At 44.2% G+C, this 23148-nt stretch overlaps 2 protein-coding genes across 2 annotated transcripts; one reads left to right on the top strand and one right to left on the bottom strand.

Annotated features, from left to right (window-relative positions):
- Window position 1: 1 nt before the first annotated feature.
- LOC113080962 (Fanconi anemia group M protein-like) lies at window positions 2-21572 on the bottom strand. The gene is given in 28 exon segments (XM_026253033.1): window positions 2-314; window positions 400-691; window positions 1906-2221; window positions 2307-2681; window positions 2888-2994; window positions 3422-3575; window positions 3668-3772; window positions 3844-3915; window positions 4929-5002; window positions 5252-5498; window positions 5585-6295; window positions 8190-8345; window positions 8812-8963; window positions 9396-9600; window positions 10046-10252; window positions 10357-10538; window positions 10640-10732; window positions 11002-11094; window positions 11176-11308; window positions 11624-11755; window positions 18572-18730; window positions 19148-19180; window positions 19182-19226; window positions 19303-19374; window positions 19376-19476; window positions 20668-20974; window positions 20976-21073; window positions 21486-21572. Coding segments are annotated over 28 exon segments (4782 nt in total). The 5' UTR covers window positions 21535-21572; the 3' UTR covers window positions 2-202.
- LOC113080964 (heme-binding protein 1-like) lies at window positions 12799-17789 on the top strand. The gene is made up of 5 exons (XM_026253036.1): window positions 12799-13167; window positions 15403-15497; window positions 16409-16550; window positions 16673-16856; window positions 17194-17789. The coding sequence occupies exons 1-5, from the start codon at window positions 12972-12974 to the stop codon at window positions 17363-17365; spliced, it is 789 nt and encodes a 262-aa protein (XP_026108821.1). The 5' UTR covers window positions 12799-12971; the 3' UTR covers window positions 17366-17789.
- Window positions 21573-23148: the final 1576 nt, after the last annotated feature.

Raw genomic sequence — 23148 nt, 5'->3', positions numbered from 1 at the left:
ATTAAAAAGATGGAGCTCTTTTATTTCTCAGAGTAGTTCCTGCTCATTTACCTGTAAACATAAATACTTCAGAATCACCGGAGCGGCAACATTCATAATCTTTCCTAAACGGAAAACATTTACGTCACATGAAGAGACGATATAATCCTGATTATCCATAAAAATAAATCCATGTTTGATAAAGCATTAAAGTGCAGAGTGTTCAGAGCGGGTGGGTGATGAGAGCAGGGTCGCAGCTGTAGCGCAGGCAGCGGTGAACATCCTGGGCTCTGGAGCGGCTCATGTGTGCAGACGCCTGCAGATCCTCCACCGAGCTGAAACACAAACACCATCACAGCAACACCTTCACCTTCACCGTGTCCTGCACTACTTCAGGAGTGTCAGGTGTGGACCACGCACCTGTTGATCATGTGACTGACGGAGCTGAAGTGATGGCACATGTTCAGTGCGCTGATGTAGCTCATGTGAGGCAGCGTCAGGTAGAACTGGAGAGCCTGCTGCCGGTGACCTTTGACCTCTAGGGGCACGCCGATGGCCTGACCTTTCCTCCGCTCCACCTGTGTGAGTTCGGTCAGTAGAGTGGCGGTGTCTTCTGGACCGTTACTGACCAGCAGCCGAACACCGGCCTTCACCAGCGCCGCCAGCGTCCCGTCATAACAGCGGCTGCGCTGAAACACACGCACCGCCTCACCTGAGCACACACACACACACAGACGCACACACACAGAGACAGACACACGCACGCACACACACACACGCACACACACACAGAGAGACAGACACACACACACAGAGACAGACGCACACACACACACACACACGCGCGCACGCACGCACAAACACGCACACACACACAGAGACAGACACACACACACACACACACGCGCACACAGAGAGACAGACACACACACACACACGCGCATGCACGCACAGACACACACAGACACGCACACACACACACAGAGACACACACAGAGACAGACACACACACACGCACGCACACACACACACACACACAGATACAGACACGCACACACACACACACACATGCACGCACAGAGACAGACACACACAGACACGCACACACACACACAGACGCGCGCACACACGCACGCACACACAGACACACAGAGACAGACACACACACGCACACAGACACGCACACACGCACGCACGCACGCACAGACACACAGAGAGACAGACACACACACACACAGAGACAGACACACACACACACACACACGCGCATGCACACACAGACACACACACAGAGACAGACACACACACACACACACGCGCATGCACACACAGACACACACACAGAGACAGACACACACGCACGCACGCATGCACAGACAGACACGCACACACACACACAGGCACACACACACAGGCACACACACACACACAGACGCACACACAGACACGCACACAGACGCACGCACAGACACGCACACACACACACAGAGACAGACACACACACACAGAGAGACAGACGCACACACAGACACACAGACACACACACACACACACAGACACACACACACACAGAGACACACACACACACAGAGATAGACACACAAATACGCACACACACACACAGGAGATCAGAACGACCGTCTCAGGAACATTCACACAGTCCGAAGAGAGAAAGAAGAAACTAGGGATGCACGATATTATCAGAACGTTAGGAGAATACACAAATAACATTAAGATTCTGTTTGTGATTAAATAAAGAAGTAATGTAACTATTCCTTTTTTTATATTATTAGCCTAAATAAGCGAAATACACGATTAAAATAAGGTAAAAAACTAAAAGAAACATGACTGCACTTTCTTTCGTGAGTATATTATCAGGAGATGTTTGTTGTGGCAGTGTTCTTCTGATGGTGAAGCGGTTCTCACCGGGTTTGCTGCGGTCTCTCTCGATGATCAGACACACGCGCTCGAACGCCGTCTGCAGACGCTGAATCCTGTCCTGCAGCCGTCTGCGGTTCTGCACGCCTGCGAGCTCGGACTCGCTCTGACGCTCCACTGCCATGCGGTTACTCACGATGAAGTCTGAGCTGGTCAGAGAGCAGACGTGAACCTGCAGGCCGTGTCTGAGACGCAGACGGGACACGACCTCTGACCCCCCGCTGATGCAGCGGCTGTCCACTAGCACTCTCAGAGGAGCGTCTGCGGCCGGCGGGGTCAGCGTCTGCGCAGTCACTGCGGTCCCCTGCAGACGGGATATATATATATATAAGGTTAGAGCTGTGGTTCAAGCACACACTGATCTGTAACAGCGCTCGTGTGATTCTCACCGGTCTCTCCGGGAGGAAGTGGAGCTCCTCAGACAGCGCCGCCTGATCGCTGAGTCTCTGCCGCTTCCTGTCGTCTCTGCTCTGGAGACGCTGCGGCTCTTTAAACACAGGAGCTGTCTGCTCTTCCTCCTCCTCTTCCTCACTGGAGTCCTGGACCCGGATGATCCGCGAGCGCTTGCTCGTCCCGTTCCTCTCCGCTCGGATCTGTCGGATCTGGACTCTGCGGCGCGTGGGGTACTGTTTCCTCCCGTCCACGAACGAGTCTTCATGGATCACCTCCACAGGCTCTTCATCACCGTCGCTCTCACCCTCCTCATCATCACTCCCATGAACCACAAAGCTGTCCTCTCCGTACGTCTCGTCCTGTTCTGGGATCTGAAACACAGTCTCCATTAAAACGGACTCAACAGTCACGCTTCCATCCGCATATTTTGATGTGCATTTAGGAATACAGCATGATATAAAATAAAGCTTCTGTCTGAACATTAATCCAGCATCTATGAGATGGAAACTCTAACCCTAAAGAAGATGTGCTGACTGTCACGATGTGTTTTCAGCAGATCTTTAACTCAGCAGCTCACCTGTGAGAAGATATCCACGTTGTGTTTGGGTTTAAAGGTCATGCGGAGCTGGTTCTGCACCGCTGGACTCCTCACAGACTTCAGATAGATCGCCTGCATCTCCGAGTCTGACCACCAGGACACCACACACAGAAATATACAGAAATCTCATTCACGGTTGCATGTGAGAAGCACATCTAATACAGGGAGAGATTACAACATTCAAAAGTTTGGGTCTGTCAGATTTTTTTGTGTGTGTGTGCACCAAAGCTGCATTTATTTGATCAGAAATACAGTAAAAATTGTGAAATATTATTCTAATTTAATCATCTGTGTTAAAGTGTAATGTATTTCTGTGATGCTCTGCTGTATTTTCAGCATCATTCCTCCAGTCTTCAGTGTCACATGATCTTCAGAAATCAGAATAATATGATGATTTACTGCTAAACCGTGAGAGATTGTATTTTTTTGTACAGCGGTCACGTCTGATCAGTGAAATGCGTGGCTGTGGTGTTTGTGTCAGCGGAGGATCAGAGGAGAAGCAGTGGATCTCACCGTTCAGACCCTGAGAGCACTCAGTAGTGTTCACCACAAACCCCTGCAGCGAGTGATTCTGGTCATCTCCTTCATCTTCATCAGAGGAAACATCTTCATCTTCAGAGAGCTCCGCCTCCTCGTCCAGAAACTGCCGGCCCTCACGACGGACCTTCTACAAGACACAAGACACAATCAGATGAACTCCTGACGCTCTCCTCAATGGCAGACTAAAAGTGCTGTACAGATAACGGTGAGGTGACGTACTGGAGGCTTCGTGACGTGATGCAGCTCCACAGATCTGGGCTGACGAACACACACGTCCTGAAAATCATCATCATCTGACAGCAGACCTCCATCACTGTCCTCAGACTGAAGAACAGAACGAGAGTGAAGCAACGAGAGCTAAAGCACCGTGAACACAAGCAGCACGAGGAGTGTACCGTGTTCAGCGCAGCCGCATGCTTCCGACGAGCCTGGACCGGAGAATCAACATCACTGCAGATCTGTGACTGCTGCAGGAACACACACACACACACACACAGACAGACAGAGACACACACACACACACACACACACACAGACACAGACAGACAGAGACACACACACACACACACACACAGACACACACAAAAGCATTACTACATGTGTGTTTCCATCACTTCTAGACCTAAAAAACTTGTTTTATCAACAGTTGCATATTTAATTTGGAATATTGCATAAAAGCTTGGCAAATATAACTGTGTTCAAGAGGAAAACCCTTCCTGGGAAACTGGTGCAAAGTATAAATAATAAAATAATAAGCTGCTGCTGCTGTTGTTTGCTCTATGTAATAAATAACGAAGAGCATGAATATGAAAAGAAATCGACACGTCATGCTTCCATCCATGTATTTTTATGAGCATTTTGGAATATCACATATAAAAAGGTTGAATGGAAAATGACGAGATGTGCATAAATTCTAAAAATGTGCATGAACAAAAACTTGAGTCTGATAAACTTGTTTCCTGATAAGGAAAACGGTGATGGAAGCGCTGGATAAACTGGTCCGTGCGCACTGATAGAGTCACGAGACGAGACTAACAGCTTCTGAAATCAAAAGCCTGAGTAAAGGAACCACACACACTATTAACAACTTTGGAATGGGGCTATTTTAATCATTTCAGCTATTTGTTGGTCTTTTGGACTTTATCTAAACATCTCTTCTGTAAAATATCTTCCTCAGGAAATTACTAAATAAGAAATAACATGCATCTTGAATGATCTTTCTTATTTTGTTAAAATAATTCACAAACTTTTGCATGCCAATTTACGTAAACCTAAACTAAACTAAAATACAAAATCTTATTTCAGCTCTTTTCCACAGAAACATTTCATTTTCATTTGGTTTAACTTTTTTGAAACCGTGATATTTTTTCCATATCGCCCCCCCCCCCCCCTCCATCTGTGGTTTTTTATGTGATATCCCAAAATTTGCATCAAAAATACCAGGATGGAAACACAGCTAGAGTCACATGACAAATCTGACCTTTGGAGAAACCACCGGATTGACTTTATGAGTCCTCAGATTCGTCTCATCCTCGCTGTCACTGCTCAACACGCCTGAAACACACACACACACACACACACACACACAATGTTCAGATGAAGTTCTTAGCAATGCATATTACTAACCAAACATTAAGTTTTGATATATTTACAGTAGGAGATTTACTAAATATCTTCATGAACATGATCTTTACTTAATATCCTAATGATTTCTGTCATAAAGAGAAATGTATAATTGTGACTCGTCCGTCTGAGACACTGATGCTGCGGGACACTGATGTCAGTATCCGAGGAGCCGGTCACCTGTGGATGAGGGCCGCTCTCGAGGCGTCGTGTGTGAGGATCTGGGCGGTGATGGACGCGAGCGCAGCTGATCTTCTGCTCTACGGGTCGCTGGAGGCAGGGTGGAGTGGTTTGGTGTGGAAGCGCTGGGTCTCGTCCTCCACTGAGACACTCTCACAGCTGATGCACAGACGTCTGCTGACCCCAGATCAGTCGGTTCATCCTCCTCCGAGTCAAAGCCCAGGTCAAAGTTGACAGAGAAGAAGTCCTGCGAGTTGAACATTTCTGATCATGACAGATCGCGGTAATCTGATACGGTTTTATCATGATTTGTGGTAATGGGTTCATTCGTACCTGTGAGCCGCTGAAGCCCTGCTCGGATCCTCTGCTTCCGTCAGCAGGAGTCTGCTGCTTTCCTTCAGGTCCTGTGCTCCTGTCGGGCGTCTGCACATCAGGAACACTCATCTGGAGGAAGGCTTCATCGTCTCCGAACAGATCCACGCTCTCGTTGAAGCACACCTGGTCTTCCTTCGGCTCTTCAGCGTGGTCAAACAGCTGATCCCAGCCTGGAGAGACGGATCTCTGATCCACATCCTGCTCCTCTTCAACAAACGACGGCTCGTCCGCCATCAGGCTGAACGTCACCTGAAACGAGTCTGTTGGTGGACCGCTGAGGTTGGTGTGGATCTCTGGGAGACTGATCTGGCAGTGCTTCGGTGGAGATCTGGACAGGAGATCTCTGACGCTGGCGAGGACGGTCTGGAAGGCTGCGGTGGTCAGATTGTGACCCGAGCGTTTAGGACAGAGCTCAGGCTGATAGAACATGTGCTGAAGATCCTCTTCCTCTAACAGATCCATCAGATCCAGCTCTTCTGTGTTCTCTCCTCTCTGATCTTCATCCAAGCAGTGCTCAGTGTGTGTGCGTCTCCTCTCACCATCAGCCGTGTTTGGTGTAGTCTTCTTCTGGCCAGGGATTTTGTCAGGATTTGGTTTTGTTCCTCCTCCAGCATCAACATCTTCTTTCTGCAGATTCAGCATGAGCTCAGACTCAGAAGTACAGTCGTCCTGTGAGGAGAGAAGATCAATGAGACACACACACACACACACACACACACACAAGTGACTGCATGTGTGACCCTGGAGCACAAAACCAGTCATACGAGTCAAGCGTGCAAAAAAATGGGTGAGTTTTTTTGCACCAATATCTTGAATTTTAGTTCATAACTGCACTTATATGTGTCAGCAGTTACTATGTGCACAGTAAAGTGGATCTTCTGTTTCGAAGGCAGTATTCGAGAATGATTGTGTTACTGAGACTAATCCAGTTCAGCAGATTGAGTGGATGATCTGATCACTGCAGAAACACAGCAGATCAATATCTGACCCCATCAGACGCGTCTCCAGCTGCTGTTGTGACACGCTGAAGAATGGCGTGTCCAGTGTCTCGTGGTCATGACCCACTTCCTGTGGGCGGAGCTTATGTAAGAGTTCTGAGAAGCGTTGCATAAGAGCGTTTGTGCAGAGAGACGCTCAGATCACAGCGAGTGGAAACAGCCTCCAGCCGATCGTGACGTCACTCAGCACATCGTTTTACTGATATCAGATCCTCAAGTACTCTGCTGAGAATTAGGGAATGTTGACGCAACCTTGTCTGCTACAGAAGATATATATTTGATATATATAACTAACTTTAAATAAATCACATATAAAGTTTTGGTTGAAGGCTCTCCACAGGTTTGATGAAAGTGAACTGAAAACTTGTTCAAGAACTTGTTGAGACTCAGTAAAGCAAATCAAATATAGAATGTAAACACTGTTGAAATAGTAAAATAAAATGCTGAAAATACAACTTTCAACCGAACTCATTTTACAAGCTTGAATATCTCTGCAATATCTCCCAAATACTAGAAAAAGGAAATAACTTTTATTAATATCAGTACAAATATCTGCCAATGGACTAAAAAAACGACTTAACTCAAAGGGAAATCAGATCCATACATATATTTTGGCAGATAATTATTTGTGTTTTAATCATAGACTCACTTTGATCAGTTTTTCAAGACTTCATAGCTTCATTTTGCATCTGCAGTAAATGATCTTGATTTAAGGATGTTTGATTCAGTTCACAGGAGTCATTTAAACTACTGGAAACGATTCAATGCCCTGGATGTGTTCATAGAGCTGGATGATCACTGTCTGCAAGCGGTGCATCACACACACACACACACACACACGCACACACACACACACACACGCACACACGCGCACACACACGCGCACACACACACACACGCACAGGTGCACACACACACGCACACTCTCACACACACACATGTTTGTTTTTGTGAAAAGTGTGTTCATCCCATAGGTGTAATGGTTTTTATTCTGTAGAAACTGTATATTCTATGTCCCTTCACCAACCCTACACCTAACCCTAACCCTCACAGGAAACTTTGTGCATTTTTACTTTCTCAAAAAAACTCATTCTGTATGATTTATAAGTGTTTTGAAAAATGGGGACATGGGTTATGTCCTCATAAGTCACCCTCTCCTTGTAATAGCTGTGTCATACCCATGACATTATACACACACACACACACACACACACACACACACACACACACACAGAGGAAAGATGAAGCTCACAGCATCTGTCACTCAGAGCTCCTGGGAGTCTTCTACGAGCTCGTATGAAACACAGATAACAAATCAAACAAACACAGACGATCCATTTCTGAAAACCAATCCTGCTAATGACTGATGAGACGCATTCAGAAACAACACAGTGAGCAAACACAGATTCAAACACGCTTCACCTCGACAACTAAGACTCTGAGATCCGTATCAAGACATGAGACGTGTGTGTGTGTGTGAGAGAGAGAGTGTATCTGTGTGTGTGTGAGAGAGAGAGAGAGAGAGTATCTCTCTGTGTGTGTGTGTGTGTGTGTGTGTGTGTCACCTGCTCCTGCTGTCTCATGCGGTCGATCAGCTCCATGATGGAGGTGAAATGAAGGCAGCGGTCTGAGTGTCCGAGGCTGTGAGTGTGGAGCGGCCCGTTCTGCCAGTGTCTCCACTCCCAGAGAGAGAGCTCTCGGACGGGCCCCACACACGCTCCCTGCACACACACACACACACACACACACACACACTTAAGAATTAATGCATGTATAACAACTACAATATTTGTCAGACTATAAGTCGCACCTGAGTATAAGTCGCATCAGTCCAAAAATACGTCATGATGAGGAAAAAAAACATATATAAGTCGCACCGGACTATTAGTCACATTTATTTAGAACCAAGAACTGAGAGAAAACATTACCTTCTACAGCCACGAGAGGGCGCTCTATGTGTTCAGTGTAGACTACAGGAGAACTGAGCAGTATAGAGCGCCCTCTGGTGGATGTAGACGGTAATGTTTCTCTTGGTTCATGTCAAATTAATTTCGATAAATAAACTGTAATCCAGACGCATGGACATTTAATCTGAAACGCAAGGCTGAATATTAGAGTAGATCTCCAGTGAGCACAGGTTTACACTGATGTCTGGATGGTTCTCGCTGTGTTCTGGTCTGTATTGACCTGCTCTGACGGCTGGTCTCTGAAGGTCAGAAAGGTCGATGGTCTGAAGACCGGCTGAGGTTCATCTGAAGACAGTCTCATGCTGGTCATCCACTCGGCCTCTTCAGCTGCGGTCAGAAACCCGTCGTCCTTCACATACTTCTGCTCTCCTCCTGCAGAACACACGAGACACACACACACACACTTCACTGAAACACAGTCACCAGGAGATCTGGCCTTCACAGACGACACAACCACATGATCTCTAACTTCACTACAGAAGTCAGCTAACATTCTTCAAAATATCTTCTTTCAGCCAAGCTGTGGAAGAATTTACATTTTTGGATGAACTATCTCTTTATCAATCACTGCTTAAAGTGCACTATCATAGAACAAGATGTTTTTTTACAGTATATATTAATTTTGTTACTAAACAACTTAAAAATGCATTAGATGTTGAAATGTTAACTCATGTAAACAAATATAATATGATTGTAAAGTGCAATGTTTTTGGAATATAAAGCTAAAATGTAGAAGATAAGCTGTGTGTGTAATGAGTTTCTCACAGATCCAGGAGCGTATGGTCTGTGATGTGAGGTGAGTACCGTTGATCTGCCGAGCGAGGGACGAGCGGCCGCTCTTCACCGGTCTGTGCTGGAACTGACCGCAGCTGATGTGCATCTTGTGCAGCGTGGGAGTGACCCCTGCGGGCAGCATGCGTGGACTGTGAGCAAACATCTGGAAGCTGTGCTTGTTTCCCATGATGCTCTTGTTGATGCTGCGCCGGTTGCTCTGGCTCTGGTTGTACGTCTGTGAGAGAGCCATACACACAACTGGTCATCCTCACCTGTGCTCTTTTAGTAGAATCAGATGCCATGGTTTTAATAATATTTTGTTTCATTTTTTTTCTCCCAGATCTGTTAAATTATTAGTATTTATGTTTTTGTTTTAATTTAAACCCGTCTATATATTTTGGATATGTTTATTTCAGTTTTAGTTTCTTTAAACTAAATAAAAAATAAGAAATGTTGCCTTAGCAAATACCTTAAAAAAATATATAAAATTTTATTGATTTTAATATATTTTATTTATTTCAGTTAATGTTTAAGGTTTATTATATGTAACAACATTTTACTCTTATGGTTTAATATCCCTCATTTAATCGAACTCTATTAATTACATTTGTTCTTTCAGTCATTTTGCTGTGTATTTGATTGTTTTACTGCTGTGTACTGCTGAGAGTGGTCTTCCTCACTCGTTCCTCGCGGCCCTCGGCCAGAATGACCACGATTCGTCCCTGACGCCGGCGTCCCGTGCGGCCCATGCGCTGGACCAGACGGATCGGACTCTTCTGAGCGTCGAAACACACGATGAGATCCACCTCACCGATGTCCAGACCCTCCTCACCCACACAGGTGGAAACCAGCGTGTTGAAGCCGCCTTCACGGAAGCGCCGCACCACCTGCACACACACACACACACACACACACACACACACACACACACTCTGAGCACCTCAACCATCCCCTGTTCTCACAGGTCTGGTGTGAACACGAGCTCTCGTACCTCCAGCTGCTCTTTCTGCGTGAACCCTCGAACCCCTTTCCCAGCTGACGCTTGACCCATGAAGGTCATGACCCTCAGCAGCGGCTGATGACGGCTCAACATCTCAGCGATCTCCTGCACGCTCTCACGGAAGGACGAGAAGATCATCACACGTGTGCTCACCTCAGCGGATGGCTTCGAGTCTGGACCAATCACAGCAGAGCTCGGTCACAATCTGACCAATCAGACTCAAGAAGAGACACACACACATGGCGAGGCTGTTTGATCTGGTCAGGTGATCTACCTGAGCTCGTGGTCCACGTCTCAAAGTGCTGCAGCACGACCTCGTCCAGCTTCTGTAGTTTGGGGTGACTGTACACATACGGCTCTCCAGGATCTACAGACCAAACACGTCACACACCGTCTGCTCTCCTTTAGCTTTTTATGTGTTTTTTTTATAATTTATGCACAGCTCTTGTTTCCATCCAATGTTTTTTTTTTTTTTTTGCAATGCAATATTCTAAAAATGCACATAAAAGCAGAAACATAGCTACTTGTGTGTTAAAGAGCAGCAGGAACATTCTTCTGAACATCTGCTTTCACTGAAGAGAGAAAGGCATACAGGTTTGGAAGAGTAAATGATGACAGAATGTGTATTTGTGAGACCTCGGCTCGCTGTGGTGAACATGCTCTCCATTTCCCTGTAGAGATCCATGAAGACTGGACTCCTCTGGAGCTCGTTCCTCACGCGAGCCGACTCTGAGAAAACAACAAACACAGCTGAAGTGAAGAGCAGAGGAGCATCAGCGTCCGGCGACACCAGCGTGAGTGTCTGAGCACCTCTGGGTCCAGAGAAGATGTTCTGGATGAAGAGGAAGAGAGATCTGACGCCCATCTGCTGCAGTAACTCATAGCCGTGATACAGACTGATGCAGATGGAGAAATCCCCCTCGATCACGCCCTGCTGCGGACCCTGCTCAGAAACACACATTCACTTCAGAACTGGATTACAGGACGGTGTGAGGATCTCTACTTCACTTATTATACTTCATTTCTGATTAGTAATATGCATTGCTAAGAACTTCATCTGAACAACTTTAAAGATGATTTTCTCAATATTTAGATTATTTTGCTCCCTCAGATTCCAGATTTTCAACTAGTTGCATCTCATCTGGTTTTGTGCTCCGGGGTCACATATGGTTTCATTATCTCAGGCTGATAAAACAGAAGTAAAAGCAAGAGTGTGTGCTCAAACACAGGTAAAGTGTGTGTGTGTGTGTGTGTGCACCTGGATGTGTGGCGGTGGGTTGCGTCTGAACTGTTCTCGGGACAGAATGATCTGGTATTTGGTGAGAGAGCGGAGGTCACGCTGATTCAACAGCCTCATCTGGGTCAGACGGGACGTGAACTTCTCCAAAACCTGCGGGAAAAACAGGCCACAGCTGTCTGAAAACCATTACAGCAGCACAATGCAGCACTCGAACGTCTGCTTTCAACACAATCACGTCTTCATCTGACAGACTCACCGAGTGTTTGCTGCCCTGCTGAGAAAACATGGACATTACAAACAATCACTGCTGATTCAGGACAAACACAGACAATGCACGACGGTTTCCACAGAAATACTGCGCAGCTGAAGACACACATAAAGCGTTTCAGAATCAGTGTTTTCCTGTTCATTCCAGACTAATGATAATCCTGAACTTTCATCTGAAAATCTCCATTCACAGCATCACACAAACACAAGCAGCAGTTCAAGGACTAATGTGTGTATTTCTGGCTAAAGTGTGATCAAACTCAGGGGAGATTATTAAATTATCAAGCTTCTCAAAAACTGACCTGAAACACACACACACACACACACACACACACACACACACACATACTGCTCTACATTTACATTCAGCAGATGCTTTCAGAAGAGCATTGATATGTAAGTAAGTGCTATGACAAATCTTGGTTAGTCGAATGCTACCCATAGCAAGGTTTATATATATGTGTGTATGGGTGTGTGTATGTGTGTGTGTGTGTGTGTGTGTGTGTGTGTTTGTTTAACAAAATAAAAAACAAGTAGATAGAATTTAAAAAGAATAGAGAAGGCTGTTGTGTTAGAGGCTTTTTTAAATAAGGTAAGCAAGTAGAAAACGAATAAAGAGAGCAAGCGTTAGAGGGTCAAGTCAACAAATAGATAAAATAGAATTACAATAGAGAGTGCTAGAGATAGAGGGCAAATAAAGATGGCAGAGATGTGTTTTTCTATACACTGAAGCAGATTAACAGGAAAAACACAGTCACAATCTTCATTTATATACATGTATAGTTTGAAAACATGATTGCTAGTTAGAAGCATGAACATCTCACACTGTACTCTTCATCTGTACTCGCGCTGTCGGTGTGTCTGATGTATTTATACTCTTCTGCGCTGGGTGGGCGGAGCTTGTGCGGTCACGTGATCGCGACGCTGCTCTTAAACACGTCACGATCGTCGCGTCTGCAAAACAACACGTACGAACCGAACGCATTTAATAACGTGAGATTAACGATCGATCGCCGCGGGTCGCGGGCATGACGGCGAGATCCGTGTAAGCGCAGGTCAAGAGTGAGGCTTTCAGTATCGACGGTCACCGGATTCGGCGATGGATCCCGGCGGGTGTCGGATGAACGGCGGCGGAGGCGGTGATATGATCACACTGGAGGATCTGGAGTCTATGTCGGAGGAGCAGCTGTCAGACGGTCCCGAGGACGAGCAGGAGCCGGAGGAGGAGGACCAGGGGAGGCTCCTGCAGTACTGGAGGGATGTGGCCCGCGGGCACCAGGTGGAGGTGCCGACAGGTACAAAAACACATCAACCGCGGGACGCGCCTCAAACACAGCCGCCTCACGAACTGCACCGCAGCGCCGGGGTTTCGCGCCAGATTAACGCTCGTTCCCCTCAGAGCTCGAAATTCAGACTTTAAAACGATAAACCTCCAAATTCTGAGGAAAACAGTCAAAATGGCGGGATGTAAACTCTGGATTTTGAGGGAAACGTCAAAAGGGCAATTACGAGTTTGTTTATTCCCTATTAAACCAACTGTTCTGAGGAAAAAGTCTGAAATATGAGAAAGGTTTCGATTAACGTTACATTTGTATTTTTATTCCATGGCTTCTTGTGGCTCATATCGATATAAAACACCGTAAACACCACAGTACAGAATAATAAACAGTCAATTCAACTTTACTCTCTATAGTGGATGTTGGTTTTAGCACACAAAATATTTGATTATTAAAAACAATGAGGGAACGGAAGTATAATTGTAATAATTTTCAGAAGGATTTCTGGAGCTTATGAGTAAACACTAACAACCAATCAGAATCGTCCTAATATAAATAGCTCGAGCATTTAAAGCGACAGGCGACAAAACTGCAACAACAGATGGAAACGGCCTGTTTTTTGTCTGTAAGAGGAAAAAACGAACTTTTTGAAGATATGGAATCTACCCATGCGAATAGATAAACACTTGTATATGTATCGTGGATGTTTTCTTTCCACTAGTCTGAATGATATGGAAGTGAAATGGCTCTAAATCTCCATGTTTTGTTTTGAGACTGTATGCAGCCAGTCAGGATTTTCCCATGATTCACGTGTGACCTACTTCAGCAGATTATCACCGAACGCCTAAGAACTGGGCTCTCTGCGTGTAATGGAACACAGCCGTTAGTGTATGAGAGAGACCCGTCTGTGCAGGGTTTGTTCTGTAGATCAGGTGACGTGTGTTTGTGGAGCGGAGATCTCTCAGAGATTATCAGCCTCGTCTGCTCCACACCAATGCCTTTCTAAATCCAGTCCAGTAAAGCGCTTTACACGACTGCACACGTGAAGAGCAAACATCAGTAACAATAAGAGATTCACTCCTTTCACTGATATGAACAGAAAAACTCTAGTCAACACTTTACAGTAGGATTTCATTTGTTTAACTGATTTATTATGAGGCAAATCATAAAGAACACAATTCATTAGTTCATTTCTACACGTACTAATTCCTTCTGAAGCAACGTGAATTAACGTTCAGAGACCTAGATGAGTAAGTGCTGTAATGATTGGTATTTTTATGATGCCTCATGCTAATGAACTAAATCTTACTGCACAGTGTGTTTAAACTGAGTCTGTAGTAAAACTATCCGCTGGTCTATCTTGTCAGAAGCGGTCAGTGTAGTGGTTTAGTGACCTTCACACCACACGGTTCAAATGAGGCCAATCTACTTCACGCATGACCAATCTTAACGATAATGAGATGACTAACTAGTAAGACTAGTCTAAGCAGTTTATCCAAGCATCCGCTCATGGTTAACACTGTGATGGTCAAACTCAGAGCGATTCTGTGAATAAGACGGATCCAGGATCAGTCGAGTGATTGAGCTTTTGTAAAATAAGTTTAATTGTGAATAAAAACTAGGCCCTTGAAAGGGGGCAGAAAACTAATTGTAATACAACATTTCAAAATAAGAGTCTGTAGGTTCCACATTATGCAGTATTTTTTCAGCTCGTTATTGATATTTTGTTTACGCATTTAGTCGTATCACAACTTATGTACACAATTAAATTTAAAGTATTAATTCCTCTAATTATTAAATCAAACAGTTTGAAGTAAAAACAAATAAAAACCTAGTGTACTTTTTGGATTCAAATTAATTTAGCTTGGTAATGTCTCATCATTTTATAAAGTAAAAACATTATTCGGTAGATTCTTATTGTGCTTCTGATGTGTTTCTAAATTTGTCAAATTAAGAGCAGAAAAAGACGACTGTATATCTCATCTGTTCATATGTACGTGCTGACTGATGTGTAAATCTGAATTCACCCACGCAGAGGGTTCTGGGTAATCTGACTGATGCAGTGTTTGCTGTCGCTGCTCGTTAGCGTCCCGCGGTGCAGACGTGCGGCTAACGCTCGGCCAGAGAGCCCCTCGTGATCAGTTCACAGCGAGAGGAAATGTCAGCCAAACCCTAACATCATGACACAGTCACAATACACAAGGCTTCAGTGTGATGAAGGAGAATCTGAACGCTGATGTCAATCTTCCACAGACATGGCTGAACCCATCCATCAGATCACCACCAATAACGAGGGCACACACACACGGGAGCAGGTGCCCTACACACTCCTCACACGCAAGGAGAAGGTGCGTACATCTGACCAATCAAACACACCGTCACACTAGCACAGCTAGAGTCATCAATACGAGTGATGCATGTGATCAAACACGGCTGCCTGAATCTGACATGACCATAATGAAATCAAGTCACTTTTTGATTGGCTGCTGAAATCATTAGACTCCACCTACTTCCACTAATTGACACTTTCCACAAAAGCCAGGAATGAACCAGAGCTGGAGGCAAAAACTCCACTTGATGGGATAATAAAAAGGGCTCAGATGTGACAAATTTGCTGCTAAAACTGAATATTATGAAACGTAAGAGAATCTTCAGAAGCTTAACTGCATCAGAGCATTTCAATCTAACCAACATCAAACACACAAGATGACAGCACAGCTCAAAGTTAACATTTACTTCTCGGAATTATTCACCAAAGATTTAACCTTAAGATTTAATCAGATTTCATCTGTGTATAATTTGACAGAAAACACAACATTTGTTAATCAATGCTTGTTTGCAATTCCTGAAGGCTCTGGAATAGACTCGAGTTTGGTCTCTTTCTAAAGAACACACAGAAGATTATTGCTGAAGTGAAACAAAGTTAGAAAGGTTTACAGCAAAGATAATGTAGTGTACTATATTTATATTATTTTATGAGGTAAACAAAGAATGTAGAAACAAGTGACCTCTTCTAAATATTCAGACATAGACACCCTTTCAAAATGAAACCAAGATATAAGACCCATCCTTTCACTGCTTCTGTCCCCAGGATACATCAACCCTTTAAGGGTTAAAAAAGTCAAACTATTACAGCAAACCAGATCCTCTCTCTTGTATCTGCATGTGTTTGATCAGCTCCTCCAGTGACTCTGTGTTTGTTTGGTGTTTTGGGATGGTTCTGACTCTCTGTGTGTGTGTGTGTGTGTGTGTGTCGTAGTGCGGCGAGGTGGTGTTCGAGAAGCGTCACTATGAGAAAGCGCACTGGGCCTGCATCACGGTTCACGAGGACACGTATGAACAGAGCATCTGCTACGGCTTCATGAAGATCATGAGATACATCTGCCAGCAGAACTCAGCAGGTCTGTAAACACTCCTGCATCACACACACATCTAGCAGCATCACACACACATCCAGCATCACACACACAGTTGAGCGCTGCGTCACGTCAGATCCCAAACACACTCGTCTGTTCTTCTGCAGGACGTTATCTGGGGCTGACGATCCCGATCGTGACGGTGGTGCGCACCGATGAGACACACAGGACTCTGTCGCGAGCCGTGACCGTAGCGTATTACCTGCCCCCCCCGCACCAGAGCGAGCCGCCGCGGCCACACGACCCCGAGATCATCATCGAGCAGTGGCCTGCTGCGGTCGTCTACACCCGGTGAGAACCCTCCTCCTCTCACTATCACTGACACACAGCACCGTTACAGTAATGCTCTTACACTGCAGGTCATGTGGTCAGACGAGTGAAGAACAGCTGACCACAGAGCGCTTTACATCAACCGTTATTCCTGCATCGGCTGACTCTTAAAACTCTCTTACATATTGTAGAAATGGTTCCTGGTTCTTAAATAAAAATGAGATTTGATGAGAATAATAAACAGTCTGAATCATCTGACTCCCACTGTAAGTGTACTACGGTAAACATGACTAACTGAGGGACGAGTCGAATGATGTGAACTGGTTTTGAGCTAGCGTCTGTGTGTCATGTGACTCAGGGCCTTCACGGGGGCCACGAACGAGCTGACCATCCTCCACGAGATCAGCAGTCTGGCCGAGGCTCTGGACCGTCCAGCCGTCTGCGTCAGCGACTCCTTCATCATAGCTGGATACACCAACCCCGCGGCGGCCCACCGGCAGAACGAGATCTGGTTCCTGGAGCGGCCCTGAGCCTCCCTTACCCACAGTCCTCTGCACCTCTGGGTCATCCTGTAGTTCCTGAGTGCTGACCGTGTTTCTGTGTGTCACACTGAGTGTAACTGGATGTCAGTCACTCTGTGAAACACTGTTGCTGTAAGACAATCATCACGTCTCCCCTCTTCTGTCTGTCTCTCGCTCTACTAGTGATGATCAACATATAGATGCACATATATTAATATAATATTGTCATAGTGCTATTTTTGTCAAGTATTTTTCCAGCTTCTCTGTCACGAGCACAGATGTCAAACGAGCACAGTGAGAGTTTTCTGAATGAGCTGATCTCTGATCAGGGTCTGACGGCTGTGAATGTAAACGCTCGTATAGACACTACACCACTGTGAATGCTTCTGTTCACATTTCTGTTCTGATCTGAATAAACTATTACTGAATCACACCATGGCTGATGATGTCACATCAACTCCAACCAATCAGAGTCAACAAACCTGAATCCACACAGAATGACAGAGTTCAGGGTTAGAGCCAGGAACACAGATCCTCATCCACTACACACACAGAGCTGCAGAAGGGCAGATAAAGCCACAAATATTTACAACTCTCAAGACTATAAAATAATTATATTTGAAGTTTAATTCCATTTATTTGAATGACTGATCTTTTTGGAACGGATGCATTAGTTTAAAATCTCATGGGGACTTCAAACTTTATTTTAAATACTACAATTATATATTTATATTTTAGAATTTCTGTGGAATTCTGGAGGTTTCTTTTTTTAATGATTAATCATTTTTGAAATTGAAGTTTTAACTCAATCCGATGGGGACTTAAAAAAACAAAACATTATGATAAGATTATTGTAAATAAACCCCTGCAGCAGATGAAGCAGCTGAAGCGTGATACAGCAGAGCGTTCTGACAGATTCCAGCGCTCCGGTGAGACGTGGATAAACCCAGCAAACCTTGAATAAAGCACTGCAGACGTGTGATGCTGATCTGAGCCCAGCAGAGGACCCCAACACACACAAACACTGTCATAGCCCTATCATCATCACTGCTCTGATGAAACACACAACAAGCACAAGATTATAGAAATCACTTCACAAACACTGTTTCGAACCACTGAGAGTTCAATACCACAGCAAAAATCCCTAGCCAAAATAAAACGACAGCCAGAGGATAAAAACAGATGAAGCAGAGAGCAGTGATAGCGGAGGTGTACCTGCAGGTATCTGGTCTGATACTGTGCGAGCGTCTCTCCCGGCGGCACCACGATCTTCTCCAGACTGCGCTGATGGACGTGTGTCTGGACGTCTGGACTGTCCTCCGATCGCAGCTCGATGTGAGAGATCAGGAGGTTAGAGATCACCTGCTGCACCGCCTGAAACACACACACACACACCTGATGGACTTCAGCTCAGCACTGCAGTGAATGGGTGCCGTCAGAATGAGAGTCTGATAAAAACATCACAATAATCCACAGCACTCCAGTCCATCAGTGAACATCTGGAGAAGACAAAAGATGAAACTAATCCAGCATTAAGATGATTTTAACTCAAATAATCCATAATAACACTTCCTCCGGTGGAAAAGTGGTCTGAATGAGGAGAGAAATCTGCGCAGATCAAGCAGCGTTTAAACAGATCTAAACTAATCTGTGAGAGACAACAGGAGATGCACTTTTTCACCAGAGGATGTTTTTATCAGCTGTTTGGACTCTCATTCTGACGGCACCCATTCACTGCAGAGCATCCACTGATGAGACACTGATGCAGTGCTGCATCTCTCCACATCTCACCTTGATGTCTCCTCCAGGTGTGGCGCTGAGCGCTTAGAACACGGAACTTGCTGCGTTGGTTGCTCAGCTCACGAATCACCTGCAGAACACACACGAACCATCAGAACTGATCTCCCATCATGCACTGTGTCTCAATCAAGCAGGTGACGCTCTACCTGACAGTACGCGTGGTTCCCGGTGGCCTTGTGGGCCTCGTCGATCACTACACACCGGACGTGTGCGGCCGGGACAGGAGTTACGGCTCAGATCGTTCACCATCACCTGAGGAGTCAAGAAGAAGACACGCTTGGATCTCCAGAGCTCCCTCCGCTGCTGCGCTGCCGTCGAGCCTAGAGCGCACACACACACACAGAACACACACACACATCAGCATCGAGTCTGTAACTTCACCTCGTCTCAGAATACATTTATTACACCAGATTAATGTAAACACAACCCACTGTGAACACCCTCCTGATTAACCTTTTGTAATCTCATGAATGATTGTTTTAGGTTCAAGTGTGTGAGGATTTGGTAACGAGCAGAGTTCTGTTTCTAAAGCATGCAGCGCCATCTGCTGTCCATTCGGAAAATCTCAGAAATGTTTTCTCGAGTCTCGATGCATTATTTATTCTCCCAGCCCTAACCAACATACACTTCACACAATCCAGTCATGATTACAGGTTCAGCAGTTTATGGAGAACCAGCACCTTCTAGTGGTGAAGAAAATATTTAAATAACAGATAACATTACAATTATTTTAACAAATAATAATATTAAACAGTACATTTTAAATAGTAGTTTAAATAATTGAACAGCAAATTAATAAAAAATCATAATAAATATTAATATTACGAATAAGAAAGACAATAATATCACAAAAAGGTTATTTGTTTATAAGCCTGTGAGTTCTATGCCATGTAATTTTAGTATCACTGATATAATGTTATTGTTTTTTTATTAATACTTGTTTTAATTTTTAAATTATTTTCGTTTTAATTTTAGATGAAGTTAAAAAAAAGTTCTATTGTGCATTTTTGGATTTCTATTTATTGTAAACATGTCTATTATGTATCTACCATTTATTTTAAGTAGTTCTATTCAGTTTCATTGCACTGTTAATTATTTTAAAACACTACGTTTTGTACGGTTTTAATTGTGGTTGTAGTTAAACATTATTAAGCCTGGTTATTTGACATTAAATAGAATAAATATTTTATATTCCTCTCCTTTGTGGATTCTAAGTTAAATGATCAATTTTGTTACTAAAACCTCTGATATCTGACTGCTTTAGTTTTTTTAATTGGTGTAATAATGCAAATCAGTGTCCCTGCAGCACAGAAGCAGTCATCAGTGTACATTGTAAGTAATTTATCCATCATTTTAAGAAATGGCTTCTTCATAACCAACAATATTTATTTTGATAAACTGAGCAGCCCTGTTATTTTCCTTTAATGTTAAACTGGATTTCCTTCATGAACTCCTGCACTAGAGTCTGGTCCCCATGACCCCTGAGGTCATGACCTTGTGTGTTTGCTGACCTGTGAGCTCGGCCATGTGTTCCTGTGGGATGCCCATGACCCCGTGGCAGGCCTGGATCTGCTGGGCCACCAGGGGTTTGGTGGGAGCCATGAAGACGATCTTGCCGGCGGGGAACCAGCGGTAGAAGTTGTACATGAGCACGGAGGCGATGAAGGTCTTTCCGAGGCCGGTGGGGAGACAGACCAGTGTGTTCTTCAGCAGCGCCGCCTCCGAGATCCGCAGCTGGTACTCACGGAGAGGGAAGTTAACGGGGTAGATCCAGACGCGGCCCGCCGAGGGGTCGAAGCCCAGCTCTGGAGCAGCCTTGCAGCGAGCGCTCGGCCTCGTACACAGCCACCAGCATCACATCATCATCATCCTCCTCCTCCTCTTCATCAGGAGCCGCTGACGGAGCTGGAGCAGGCTCTGTGACACATCATGTTTGTTATGAAATATGTTCCAGAAACAGAGCAGCTTTCAGTTAGAGCTGGGCGGTAAAGCGAAGAGATACAGTATGATGATGTAACCATAATTTAATAATCACAGATTCTGTAAAAGTGTGGAGTGTGGGGTGAAACGCGCTCCTGCTGTTGGGGCTAAAGACAGTAATTAACAGGATCATTAACAGAAGAGTGACTGGTCCATGTGTTGACATGACAAGATTCAGAAAGTAAATATCATATTTTATATTATTTGTGAGTCCATGTTAATAACCTCCATGTTTAGAACGAAACCAGCATCCTTAAAAACATGAATCATATGTAATAAACATCATTAGTGTACTGTTTCCCAGTGTGAGAGTGTGTGTGTCTCTGTGTGCAAGTGTGTGTGTACACACCTGGTTTGCGGCCCCAGGTCTGGAACAATGTTCTCTGATTAGCGTTCATTGTAGAATCACCTCATCTTCAGCTTATTAACTCACAAAACGCGGATAAATCCTGTCCGAGCGAACATCAGACGCGCTGAAGCTCGGTGTGTTTATTAACGATCATAACCGACACAAACGCGGTTTTTAATTATCGAAACAAACGTAAACACAGCAGAAAGCGCGAAAAAGGCGACTCGAATGTGGCGCGGACGGCTGACGTCACCGTGCGTCAAAGAGCGTGCGTGCGCGTGCGCGTGCGCATGCGCAGACGGGGAACGCGTGTTCAGACGCCTGCGACGTTCGCTTGAGCGAAAATCAATAAAAAGCGCAATCAATCTGAATACGATTGTTTTATCGCTGTATTGATTATATCATGAGGTAACCTCAGTGAAAACTACTGTTAAAATAATTAAAAAGTTCTACAAAACTTGATTTAATCACGGTTTCTTATATAAAATTATTTTATCCAGACTCAACATTTAACGTTTAGGTTTATAAATCTTTACTTTAATAGTGGTTAGAAAATGATAGAGTCAATGTCCTAGAAACTAATATTTGACACGTTTATAATGTAGTTTTGTTAATAATGCAACACGTAATAATAACAATAGGGCTATTAATAATAAATAATTTTTTATATTATATTTTAACTCTACTATTCTTTAAAATCTAATAGATTAGGACGAATTGTACAGAGTCGATATAATAGAAACTGAATAATCTCCAGGAAATAATTTACACATTTATAATACAGTCAGGGGCGGATCTAGAAAAATATTGATGGGGTGGTGAGAAGAGGGCAGGAGTTTTTGAGGGGTGGCAACATATGGCAGACGTATATATACTGAATTTAGTCACAGTTATCACAGTTTGATGATAAATATATGTACACACTACAAAAGGACACAGGCTATCATTTACAAACTTAATCTCATGCAATCAATGTCTTGCATTTGAAACAGTTCATATAAGGAATAAGTGACCAGACCCCATAAGCCCCACACACTCACTAATGCATACAGTATGCATCCACATGTCATTAAGAGCATTATAAAAGATTCAGTGTTATCAATATGTCAATTTATTATAAGAAACACAAGACTTTAACAGCCAATGACATCTATGAAAACTTGTGTGATATTCCTTTAAAATAATGTTTTAGTATATCTTTTAAGTATATTTTACAGTGCAATATCTTAAATAATTTCTTTGAGTTAGACCAAACTTTTATTTTGGTGGGTTGTAACCAGAGTTTCTGTGTTTATTAATAAACTATTAATTATTAGCTATTAAGCCTACTTGAAGTACAGCATACTCTACTGTGCAATATTACTATATTTCTGTTTGAATTTCTTCAAGTTATAACGAGATTTATTTTGCCAGGTTGTCATAAAGACATTGCCGTTTCTGTCAGTCTGTGTATACGATACGAATGAATGACGATAGTTTTATCAAAAGAAATGGTGAAATCCTCTCATAGCGCGCTGACGTACACATGTGTAGCATACATCATGTGTTAATATAGTGAAGAGCTGAAAACTGTGTGTGTGTGTGTGTGAGTGTGTGTGAGTGTGTGTGTGTGTGTGTGTGTGTGTGTGTGTGAGTGTGTGTGAGTGTGTGTGTGTGTGTGTGT

This window comes from Carassius auratus, unplaced genomic scaffold (assembly GCF_003368295.1).
Source record: "Carassius auratus strain Wakin unplaced genomic scaffold, ASM336829v1 scaf_tig00032662, whole genome shotgun sequence".
NCBI classification, from domain to species: domain Eukaryota; kingdom Metazoa; phylum Chordata; class Actinopteri; order Cypriniformes; family Cyprinidae; genus Carassius; species Carassius auratus.
Note: the sequence above shows the minus strand (reverse complement) of the source record. Positions and strands in the feature narration are given on the sequence as shown.